General features: G+C 52.4%; 1 protein-coding gene across 2 annotated transcripts in view; it reads right to left on the bottom strand.

The window, feature by feature from the left end:
* LOC111160429 (regulatory associated protein of MTOR complex 1) overlaps window positions 1-12,828 on the bottom strand; it is a 339,277-nt gene that overhangs the window by 257,997 nt on the left and 68,452 nt on the right. For both annotated transcript variants that reach the window (XM_022523546.1, XM_022523548.1), the window contains exon 2: window positions 4,904-5,006. In XM_022523546.1, coding sequence (XP_022379254.1) covers window positions 4,904-5,006 — 103 coding nt within the window. The remainder of the gene's footprint in view (window positions 1-4,903; window positions 5,007-12,828) is intronic.

Genomic DNA, 12,828 nt, shown 5'->3' with positions numbered 1-12,828 from the left:
GGCGGCGAGGAGCCCGTGCACTCGGGAGCCGCACGGCAAACCGGCTCCTTGTGCGCTCCGGCAACGACGACTGCTGTCACCATCAGAACACCTAAGGGGCCACTTGCCAAACTCGGCCAGGCCCGGCTCGGAGTCTCTCCTGTGTGCTGGCAGAGCACGCCTGGGGCCACCAGAACAGACCGAAAGTGAGTCGGCCCCTTCTCAAGCTACCCGCACCCGTCGCCCCGAGCTCCGAGCAGTGTCCGCTAGCACAGACCGTCTCTGGTGCTTTGATGTGTGTGCGTCTGCGGCCAGAAAGCCGTCATCCCGCCAGCCCCTGACCCCGGCACAGAGACCCCCCTGCACAGGCCTGAGGGGAAGCGCGGGAGACTCCGCGGTCACCTGACACAGGTACCGTCTGCTTAAGAAGAGGAGCGCCCGGCACTCTGCTCTCAGACGCCCGCTAGAACCCTCTGGCCACACAGCAGCCGCCCCCTGGGCCGGCGCAAGGGCAGCACCAGCGCGGGACACAGGCGCCCCTCGCTCCTGAGCCAGCGCACGGGGGCAGAAGAGAAGCGGCCACAGGACGCACCGCGGTTCCCACGCGGCCCGGGGTGGGCACCGAGCCTCGTCGCCCTCCCCGTGACCGCTGTCCCCAGCCGAGAGGTGGGTGCCGTCGCCGCTCCGCTGCCGGACAAGGACCTGCTGACGTGAACAGCTGAGAGGAGGAAGGCGAGGGTCCCGATGGACGCAAACCCTTCGGACTTCGCACAAAGCTGGAGAGGGACCACCGCGTGGGGACAGCTGCCTTCACAGCAGGAGCGCCCTCGACGCTACCTGGCCACCCCAGCCCCTGCAGGGGGTCTCCCTTGTGACCCCCTCCACAGCCATGACACACCTGGATGTTCACATCCTGAAAAGGGCAGAACCAACCCATCCTTGGGCCCCGGGTGGCCTCACCCCGCCAGCCGAGCCGCTCCACGGCCTTCACCGCCTGAACCCCTGGTCCAGCACCTCTCACCCCCCACACTCTGGGCCCTGGCTCTGCTGCTCTTCCTCTGGGCGCTGCTGGTTCTGGGCCGGCGACCTCCCCAGCCCCCTTCCCCAACCAGTTCCCCCTTTCTAGCTGTCCCCTGGAAGCTGGAAACAGCTCTGCTGCCAACACCCGGAGCCGCCAGCCCTGCTAAGTGCAACCTCACCATCTCTGCGCTGGGCCCCAGCTCTCAGGTCCCGCAGCCGCTCTCACCACGCCTGAAACCTACAGCCCTTGTTCCAAATGCTACCCTCTTCCGACGTGAGCCCGGGGCATGGGGCCGCGGCCGGGCGGGCAGCCGCTCCGCGATCAGAGGCTCGGGGCCCGTCCACAGGCTGGGAAGAGGCATCTCCGTGGAGGGCCTGGGGACCTGGCAGGGAGGAGGACAGACACCCGTGGGGGAACGGGCAGGATACAGGAGTCTGACGGGGGTGCAGACAGCAGGGAGGAGAAGCCGCCTCACGCGAGAAACCATATCAAGGCTGTCAGAGGAGGGAGAAACAAACACGGAAAAGTCCTGCCGGGCTGGAAAGGAGACGGTTCTTAACCTGCACCCACAGTACAGAAATACAGACGTGAACGTGGGTACACAGACACATGTGTGCGCACACACGCATCAGGGAGAGAGGGAGCAACGAGGCACTGGTTCCCATGAGGACACCAGCACCCAGATCCCAGTTTCTAAATCTGGATGTCGCTGATGGGAACTGGGCTCCTGGGAAGCGTGCTCCGTGCCCGGATGGGGCGGAAAGCGGCAGCCGGAAATCAGGACTACTCGACAACAGCACGAGACAAGGGCCACACGAGCCAGTGGGCACAGGGCAGCCTGGCAACTGGGCACATCGTGGTGAGCAACGGCACAGCAGACTGTGACCCTCCGAGTGAAAAAGGAAACCGTGAGTTTGCGCCGAATGCGCTGGACGTCAGGCGAGGCCCACCCACAGCTGCGCCCTCGTCTCCAAACCGGTCTGATTTGCAAAGGGGGAGGGGGGCGCTCAGCAGAGGGTTCCGGCAGCACCGCTACAGCGAGTGGTAAGCAAGTCAGCTGCATAACCAGTACCAGGACAAACACACTGTGTGCCACCCGGCACGGGCCGTGGAGGAAGGCAGAGCCCTCCCGTGACACTCCGCTGCTCCTCAGGAAACAACAGGAACAGAGCACTCCACCAAACCCAGCCTGTGACCTTCCAGATGTCACGGTCATGGGCATCAAGGAAAGACTGACAACCTAGTCCGATTTGGAGGGACTAAACCCAGGGCATCGCACGGCGCTGAGCCAGGTCCCTGTGCCACAAACAGCGTCCTGGGACTAGGGACACACCTGAAGGCACCCCGGTCCCCCCTGGTGGTGACGGCCACACTGGGGTTACACTTGTGCGAATCACAGTAACTCACAGGGGTGGACAGGCACTGCAGGAGCTGACGCTCGTACGGAACAGGAAAAAAGCTCCTTAGCTCTGTGCTGGCAAGTTTGGGAATTTTTTTTTTTTTTTTTTCAAAATAAAAATTAAAATATGTACTGCTAGATACCACTGCAAATTTGCCGAATCCAGTGTCCAGGAATCTTCTTTCTCTTATTCCACACTGTTAAAACCACATCAGAAGGGCCAGCCCCATTCACTTTCGAAATAAAGGGCAAACACGAATTTTTTAACTTAGAAAAGGTGTCCGTCCCTTTGAATTCAAAATCCACTACAATTAGTACAGAGTAGATTACATTGCTAACTGGCAGAGTAATTTTAAAAACATGGTATAAAAAATCTATTCACCTCTGCTCAGCGGGGAGCCTGCTTCCTCCCCCTCTCTCTCTGCCTGCCTCTCTGCCTACTTGTGATCTCTGTCAAATAAATTTAAAAAAAAAATTTTTTTTTAAATCTATTCATTTCCTGGACTTTTCAAGGCAAGGAGGAAATAAGGAACTCCTTTCATTTTCACAGACATTGTCCCATAAATACCCATCGAAGACACTGTGAGGTACGAGGGAGGGCTCTTTTGATTTCTTGGGGGGGGCAGAGAGAAAAAGCCCAGAGAATCGAATGGAAGCCGAGGGTCCTCACCGGGAAGGTACAATTCCATATTCAGACACCTCGACCCACAGGATCCCAGAGGGTTCACGCATCTCCGGGAGCACACCCTGGGATCCAGGTTGAGGAGCATTGTTCTAGAAACCGAAGGTAAGAGTACTTCAAGAGGGAGAAAATAGAACACAAGTGGCAGAATCCAGCTTTCACAAGGGGTAAATGAAGTGGAAACAGTCAGTGGTGGCTAATAAGAAGTCAATTTCACCGGCACAGACACCGGGATGTGGCAGAAAGCCAAGAAGTCTCTAGGGAAATCAGCCACGGGAGCAGCTACTCTGTCACTGGGCGTGGGGAACAAGAGGCCTGGGCTGCCAGCGGGGAGGCTGTGAGACAGAGACGGTCCCCCTAAGGCCCCAGAGACAGTGAGACTGGCAAGCAAAGTGAGAAAAACAATACCGTCTGCAATTCAGACTAGAATATAGGCTTCGGCTCCCCCCACCCCATCCCATCCAAAACAGAGTGTTCCTCCCACACCTCTAGTGAGCCAATCCCCACTTCCTGCCAGCGAAACCCTCTGGGGGCTCTTTCAATGAGCAAAAACAGCCTCTAATGGAGGTTTTTCCCTTAAATCCAAGCCCCACAAGGCTGGCCTTCACATAGCAGAGGAAATATGTCCTTTGTAATTTTTGTTTTTTAAAGCAGATGAAGGGATTTTCTGCTTTTGCTGAGAGATGGAAAAAGCTGGAGGGGGGAGGGTGCTGTTGTCCCCAATCCTATCAAGAACTAAATGATCCACAAAACAAACAATAAAAACCCCACACTTCACTGTTAAATTGCGCCAAAGTTCAGAGAGAAAATAATCCCCAATTCACCACAAACTCTTCCGTGAAACAAACAACGGGGCTACTTCTCAACGCATTTAAATGAGGGCATCATTATCTTGCTTCCAAAACCAAAAAAACACATTGCAAGAAAAGAAATCCACAAACCAATACCACTCATGAACACAGTTGGAAAAATTCCTTAACAAATTATTCGCCATCAAATCCAGCAATATATTAAAAAGATAACACCAGGCATTCAAGGTTGGCTTAACACCCAGGACTCCACCAGTGTCATTCACCACATCAACAAACTAGACGGGAAAGCCAGGTGATATGTCAGAGATGTTGAGAAAGCACTTCATAAGAATCGGCATTCTTTTTTTTTTTTTAAGGTTTTATTTATTTATCTGAGAGAGAGAGAGAGCACAAGTAGACAGAGTGGCAGGCAGAGGGAGAAGGAGAAACAGGCTCCCCGCTGATCAGGGAGCCCGATGTGGGGCTCGATCCCAGAACCTGGGGATCATGACCTGAGCCGAAGGCAGCCGCTTAACCCACTGAGCCACCCAGGTGCCCCTCGGCATTGAGTCTTGACAAAAAAAATTCCAGCAGACTAAGAAACATCCTGCTGAACGGTGACGGCCGAATGCTCACCCCTCCCGCGACACCGAGCTGCTAAGCACTGGGCAGGCCTTCCTCGGGGAGAACCAGGCCTCCTTGCAGTGTGCACAGGAAACAGCCGCTCCGTTTTTTTTTAAAGTATACAAAGCTACTACCACGTTCAAATTTAAAGGAGAAAATGCTATAATCCAATAATCATTACTTCCTAATTGTCCCTGAAGCACTTCATACAGGACAACTCATACCTTAAAGGTTCCAAAAAAAGTTCAAAAAGAAACGAAACTCTCTGATTCACGAAAACCAGGGCCGGCCTGTAGCGCACTCAGTCAGCAGGGGTGGGGGGCCGGGGTTTAGGGCAAGCCCCGCCCAGCCCAGAGCCCCCAGGGACGCCCGCCCCAGCGCACGGAGGAGGGAGGGGCCGCACCTACCGATCCAGCACTCCAAACGCGCACAGGGGGTCGTCTTCACCACGTCGGGAGGGTCCACGCCGACATTCAGGCATAAAACTAAGGCCACGCTGACCGTCTTCATCTAGAAACACAACAGAAACAAAATTACTCAATATGCATCCCACTGACACACTCTTCCAGCTCAGAGATGCTCCTAGAACGCATGAAGCCCTGCCCCCATCGCTGGCCTCTGCAGCGGTCCTGGGCCACCCCCAGTCCTGCCGGAGCAGCTTCCTCTCTGGAGGGGTTTCGGAGCAACTGGGGCAGGCGGGAAGAGGTCCACAGCGGGAGAGGCCTCCGCAGGCTTCCTTACAATATGTGTCCAGAAACAGAACTACTTGACTGAAAAATAGGAAGCCACTTGCTACATTCTGCCAAAGTCCTTTGCAAAAACGTTGCACAAACTTATGCTCTGACAAGGTTATGCTACTCTCATTATTTAAAGTCATTCTGATTTGGGGAGAGAAAAGTCGTCACACTCATCCGGTAGCATTCTTTCGGTATTAGTAACACTGGAACTTCTTCCAGTGTGTGGTCACGATTTGTGACTTTGTTTTGTGGATTTCCTACTCGTGTCTGTACCACGGCACGGGCACTACTGACTATTCCCAATTGACTTCGCGTACTCTTTACTTATGAAAGGCTCCATCCACATTATTTGTTGCAAATATTGCCCTAGTCTCGTGTTTGCCATCCAGTTCATTTCCTGCCTCTAGACATACCAAGCCTTGGTTCTATCATCTGACGCAGCTTCCTGAAGGTCTGACCTGTTCCTTCTCCAGCGGCCCGGCATGCAGAATGTCAGCCCTCCCGCCCCAGCTGCTCAAGCCAGAAACCTGCAGCTCATCCTTCAAACGTTTCCTGAGCACCTGCTAGGTGCCCATCACTATTTTCAGGCGGTGAGGATACATCCATAAATCAAAGGAGCCAAAATCCCAGCAGAGGGTGGTAGGGGTATCACTTCAAACAGATGCGAGGGCTCCGAGCTGGTTACCAGCCCTGACCCGCCCGACCCCTGTTCTTGAACAGCAGAGACCACCCCTGACTCCCCACCCTGCCTGCTTCGTCCCACCTCTTAACTGCCTCCTGGGCCTGTCCCCTTCACTATCTCTGCTCCCGGCCACAGCCAAGTCCACGCCAGCTCTGAGCTGCAGTGGCCTCCCCTGCTGCCCCATCCCCAGGGCAGGCTCAGCGATACAGCAGGAGCATACCTTCACACACACCTGCTCACTGCCCTGCTCTGTCCGTCCCAAATCTTCAACACCCCCATCTGAACTGCTCAGCGCGCCCAGATCTTGAGAACCCAATTCCTGCTGAGCACGCCACCCGCCTGCCATGGCCCCGCCCTCAGTGGCTCCACGTCCTCCGCCCACTTGGCATGGCCTGGGGTGTGACCTGGAAGCCTGCCCTCCCACTCTACCAACCCCGACTCTCCCTTGCGGTCTCTGTGCAGACTGCCATGTCTCTAGGACGCTTGTCCCCAAACCCCAGTGGGGGCTGTGCCACCCAGCACCGTGCTCTCCTGCTGGCAGGGTCCTCAGACCTGGGCTTCCGAGACCAGAGCTGACCCCCATGGACGTCAACATCCAGTACATGCCCGGGGCCCAGGACATCCCGCTCAGTGAGGGTGCACGTGGATTTCTTGGGTGTTTTAACGTGTTTTGCGTTTAACCCTTCAAGCCATCTGGATGTTGCTGTGCTATATGACATACCGGGAGGAACAGTTTCTGCCTCAAAACACTAGCCAATCACACCAATTGCCCGTTAAATAATCCCCAAACTCCCAGGTTTGTAGGACGCCTATAGCATATATAAATTCTCAGATAAAACAAATTCTACTTCAGGCTCACTGAACGTATCCCGTCATCACATCAACAGTACTTGGACTGGCTCCACTCTGATTTAAGTTCTCTTTATAACATTTCACAATGCTTGGGAGGGAAGTTTTCCTTTCTCACAATCTTTTTAAAGGTTTTACTTAGCTTTATTTATATTCATCTCTTTTCTTCCCAAATTAATCAGTTAGTTATTCAATTTTCTAATCCCATAGAGACTTTGACTAAAGTCGCATTAAACTGCATGTTGGTAACACTGAGCATTTTTTTTTTTAAGATTTTATTTATTTATTTGACAGGCAGAGATCACAAGTAGGCAGAGAAGCAGGCAGAGAGAGAGGAGGAAGCAGGCTCCCGGCTGAGCAGAGAGCCCGATGCAGGGCTCGATCCCAGGACCCTGGGATCATGACCTGAGCCGAAGGCAGAGGCTTTAACCCACTGAGCCACCCAGGCGCCCCAACACTGAGCATTTTAAATTGTCTTCTTTGATCCGAGAATTCCACCTGTGAGAATTTGTCAGACAAAAATACCAAAAAATATAATAAAGGGGAAGTCTGTATGTGTAAAGATTTTCTTCACAGCATTTCTTATCATGAAGAAGTAGAAATGACCTAAATTTTAAGCAGATAAGGGAATGTTCAAGCACGCCATTATATTCTCTTAACAGAATGACACTTGAATTCTTATAATGTTAAATGAACAAAAATTGATTCAAAAACACCCAAAAAATCGTACTAAACATATAAATTAATTTTGTCAAGAAGTGACAACCTCCTAACACTCAATTTCTCTATACAGGCACACAGTGTGTTTCTCCATTTATTCAAATCTGCTTTTGTCAGTACTGTTTTCTTAGTTTTCTTCACCAAGAAGTCCTGCTCATCTCTTTTAGGATTATCCCTGGACACGTCATTTATGTTTGGGGCAAGCGTGCTTCTACAAGTGTATTCTCCCCATCGTGGTTTCTCGGGATAGCCGCTAATGCCTCTGTTAGTCACTTTATTAAATTCCTCATTAAATGTAATTACTTCTTGGTAACCCTCCACAGGGCCTGTAAGCTGACAAAGAAACTGCTACGAATAATGAGTCTGTCTCGTCCCTTCCAACGGCTTGTTCCTTTCCACCTGCTTCAGGTATAGGCGCTGCCCACAACTTCCAGAATACGGTCGCTAATGCCTACAGAACATGGCAGCAGCGAGCTTCGTGTTGGTTTTAATGAGATGTCATGAGTGTGTCTTCATGGAGAATGCGGCGGGGACAGGAGACACACGTATCACCACCTTCCCGAAGCTCGTGCTAGCGCGTTTCACCGAGGAAAGACCTCTGAGTGCGAGTACTGACGCACCTGTTCCCGACAACCAAAACCCAAAGGGGGTTTTTGCTTTTATGAGACAAGGCGAAAGGCAAGAAGTGGAAAGGCGAGTGGAGCCGGCAGTGCAGCCGCAGCCGTGGAGGCGGTGCACCGGCCCCGGGGGCCACGCACGGCATCTCACGTCCCGCACCCCCCATCCCAGGCTCTGGGCCGTGTCTGAGAGCATCAGGGTTTCACCTCTGCTTACTGTGTGCATTAGCAAGATGTGTCCCTAAGGTCTCAGGAGAGCCCGGGACGCCATTTCTGGGGTCTGGGGATGCTCAAAAATGTTCTCCCACATGAATGAATGTTCCTGTGCTTTCTGCCACTTCGGCTCAGGAGAGGTTTCACGGGAGCACACGGTTTTCGGAGAGCAGGGAACCGGCATAATCTTTATCGCATCAAGAAAAGATACCTGTGTTCAAAACAGAATTTAAAGTATGTGGGGGGAGAGTATTCAGTCTTAAAATATATGTATTTCTTAATGATAAGTCGCTTTCTAAAGGAGCGGTACGCCTGCTGCCAGAGACGGCCGAAAAGAAGAACACCGTGGACATGGGCCAGAATCTTCTCGTTATGAACCATAAAAAACAAATGGTCCCTTCATGGTCAGGAGAAAGGGCAGAAAATCAATCAGAGAACAGCAATGGCTATGGCTTTTCTTCGTCATTTTCCAATATTTAAGTGATCAGTATCGATGGTCCCACACTGCTGACCAGCCGTCTTACAGCAAACGGGGCCTTTGAGCAGAAGCTGCTCCAAACCAGGAGCCCCGCAGAAACCTCTCTGTGGCCTTCCTACGGCCGTGGTGAGTCATACTGACAACCGCCCTGCGACATCTTTCAAGCGAGGGTCTGTCCTGTGCTCTGGAACCGGGAGGTGTCGGGAGGCAGCAGGAGGTGTCGGGAGGCAGCGGGAGGTGTCAGGAGGCGGTCGGTCACCCTCACCCTGCAGCGAGCCCCAAGCCGCTTCGCTCCGTCGCCCCCGGGCCTGCTGGAAGGGACTCCTGCTCCGAGAAAACATCCACCTCTACGGGTCAGGTCTCATTTCCAAAAACACGGTCTGCCCCATCAGAGCTTAGTGGCTGTCTGTAGTCTTACTTGGTCCTCCATCTGCGAGGGATCGGGCTCCGGAACTGCCAGGGTCCTTCACAGGGCCCAGCCGAGGGAGCGACACACAGCTATATGATGGGACACCAACCCCACAGGGCCTCAGGTCCAGGTCGGCGCCTCTGAGCAGCGGGCCTGGCAGCCAGCCGGCCCCGGGGCCCTGGGAAGGAAGGGGGCACCCTGTTTCGGGGAATGCATGCTCAGTGAGCTCCTACACTCCCCCCACTTGTGCCTCGGGGAGGCCCCGGGCTAGGTCACCTCTGACCATTTCTGAGCAACTGCCTCTAGCTACACTCACCCCCTAATGGGCAGAGGGCCGAGAGACCTGAGCCCTCCGGCCACTGTAATCCTTTCCTAAAGGGCCCGGAACCCGGTGCTCATGTCTCCACCTGCTTTTTGGCGTAGCCTCCCTGGGGTCAGGGAGGTGGTGCAGGACGAGGCAGGGCATCCGCACAGCGCCCGCCAGCCCCGGGCACGGTGCCACCATCTTCCTCCTCGGACGACACTCCAGACACACATCCCCTCCCTCCAACCTCTACAACCACACTTCATAAGCTTAAACACACAATTCTCGGTCAAATCATTTCTGATCTAATTATAAAATTATTATGTCAGAAAGTCTCTAAGGGCTTAGACAGAAATATTAATGGAAGCCCAGTGATCACCCTTTCATCCATGAGACGCTAAAGGGCCCCATGTCCCCAGGCCTGTCACCAAGCACAGTCTTCAATAGTGACTAGATGTCCCCGTGGCCACTCCGCAGGTGAGCAAAAGGAAAGCGTGGTCCTCAGACTGTGAAATCCGCTCCCCTCCATCAGGGAAGACGCGGTAGGAGAGAATCTGACTTGTCCTTGCCCATACAATACACACCTGACCCTACATCTTGAGTGATGACTTTTTAAGAAAACAAGAGAGATCAAGAATATTCGGACACACGGGTTAGAAGAACATATCTGGCAGAACCAATTTAATTCCACCAGCGGGAAGCGCTACCAGTGAATATCCTTAAGCCAGTCAAACACGTCTTGTGCCTCCTGTAAACTTCAGTCGCGCTGGCCTGATCCCAAACGTGCTGAGTTTGAAATTCTTAGCTAGACTCTCAAGTGCCTTTTTGGTGTTTTATTTTCATTTCTCATTCCAAAAGTTCCAGATTAATGTTTTTTAATAATACAGTCATAGCATTAAGAGAACGTAAGGGCCATGAAAGTTAATGTACCAAAAACTGCATAATGGTATATAAAATAACCATTTTGGACTTTAAAACATTTCTTCTTCAGTGCAATGTAATTGAAGATGACAGTTATGTCCCTGGAGGTTAATTCTGAACTTGAAAGAGTATCATCTCAAGAAGCTATAAAAATTAAGTGGTCATGGAAAATGTGACCTTCGTCATGTCGTCAGTTCCAATCGCTCCTGAACAAGAGCCTAACCCTGAAGGTGAGAGGCAGGTACGGACAACCTCTCAGGGCCTGGGGGACCCTCTCCAATCCTTGCGTTCTAGTGCCAGGCTTGGGCCCTCCAGCCATACAACAAGCTGCCCTACAGGTCTGGGCTCCACCGTACCCTGGCTGGGAGGTGGGAGAGGCTGGGGACAGCCGGGCAGCAGGCGCTGGCCCTCCTGAAAAGCCTGGCCAGCGTCCTGTCATACAGTCCTCCGGCACCGGCTCTGTTTTAAAATTCAAAGGTTTTCAAATTTACAAAAGGATAATAGGGTACATGACTCATATCTCATAGAAGATACCCAAAAGGGAATGCATACATTCCATATTCAAAACCATTAAAATTTCCACAGTGAAATGCACAGATATCCACCCCCCGCAGGATAGAGACTGTTAACCAGGTCACATCCACTTTGTCACAAGACAAGAGGTGAACACCTTGCCAGTGTTCAGAGCTCTCTGGGTTCAGAACTGCAGACCGACCACCAACCCGACCTGTCCCCAAGCACGTGGCACCTCACTGATTAAAAATACATTCAGGCCTGCCACCATTCAAAGCGCTCAAAATGGAATCACGGGGATTCCTTTGTTTTCTCCTACTTGACTGATTTGATAAACCACGTATATTTTATTTTATTTTATTTTTAAGATGTTATTTATTTATTTGAGAGAGAGAATGAGAGAGAGCGTGAGAAGAAGGAGGGTCAGAGGGAGAAGCAGGCAGGGAGCCCAATGTGGGACTCAATCCCGGGACTGCAGGATCATGACCTGAGCCGAAGGCAGAGGGTTTAACCAACTGAGCCACCCAGGTGCCCGACCACATCTATGTTAAAAGATACAGCTGACCAAGCAGCACAATCAAACCTGAATAGAATAAATTCAAAGCCTACACACAATGACGCGCAAGCTGTACGCAGGATGAAGACACTACAATGTGTTAAAGCGGCCCGTCACTGCTTTCTGCTCCCCACACGGTGAGCCGGACTCACGAGCAGGTGTAATGGGAAAGAAACAGGAAGCAAGGCTGGGGGCTGCCCCGTCATCCACTACCCCTGCCTGTCTGAGGCAAAGCCGCCCAATTCCCAGCAGTGCTTGTTAAGATGCAGAGCGCCAAGCAAAAACTTTGAGCAGAGTCGAAGCTACACAAATGCATAATTTATAAAGGAAGTCGGAAACTAGAACATACAGCAAACAGCAGATACATCATGGGGTGGGGACGGGGTGGGGGGGGTGTCACGTTGAGAAAAAAGAAAAACAGGTTTGCCTCCTTACTCCCATCCCAGAGACTGCTAGAGAGACGTGAACAGTAAACCTCGCAAGGAACACATCAAATGGAATTTCCGCCGCCCGGCCCCGGCCCGCAGCACAGATCTCGTCAGCAGCCCACAGCCACCGCGGCAACCTGGTGACTCCCCATCTGCATATTCCTTTGTTCATTTCCGCGGAACCGGAGCCAGCAAGGTTCCTGAATTTATGAGTCCGTTCCCTACCTTCAGCCAGAAGCCTCATTTAGGTTTCAGCTCTCTTTTTTGAGGCTAAATTCTCTCTATAGTTCCCTGCATTTAAAATCTGCCTCCACTCCTGTAAGGCTAATGAAAAGGGAAGAGACAACAGGTAACTTTTCAACGTGGAAAATCACAGTCGTGTTCACAGCCCTCCTCTCCATCCTGTGTGCCACAGCGCCCCTTTCTCACCTCTCCCACCCCCCCAAACCACCCGGGACCCTGGGTGCGCACTTACTTCCTGCGTCCCAGGCCCTGGAGAAATTCAGGTCCCTAAAAATCAAATGAAAGAGTTGCACACAAAATAGGTGTATTATAGAGATCGTAACTGCTTTAAAGAAACTGGAGAAATCCCTTCTTGCAGGAGCCCTACACTGAACCCTTCTGTGACGCCTCCTGAAACCGTCGTCTCGCTGATGCCACCTGGGCCGACCTGGATGTCGGTGCGGGCGTCCGTCAGGGACACACCCCACCCTCCTCTGAGAAGCCACCTTCTCGCAGTAGGCGGGGGAGGGATGTCTTTTCTTTTCTTTTTTTCTTTTTTTAATTTCCTTTTTTAAGATTTTATTTATTTATTTGACAGACAGAGATCACAAGTAGGCAGAGAGGCAGGCAGAGAGAGAGAGAGAGGAGGAAGCAGGCTCCCCACCAAGCAGAGAGCCCGACAT

This window comes from Enhydra lutris, unplaced genomic scaffold (genome assembly GCF_002288905.1).
Source record: "Enhydra lutris kenyoni isolate GAN:26980312 unplaced genomic scaffold, ASM228890v2 scaffoldscaffold75, whole genome shotgun sequence".
Taxonomy (NCBI): Eukaryota; Metazoa; Chordata; class Mammalia; order Carnivora; family Mustelidae; genus Enhydra; species Enhydra lutris.
Note: the sequence above shows the minus strand (reverse complement) of the source record. Positions and strands in the feature narration are given on the sequence as shown.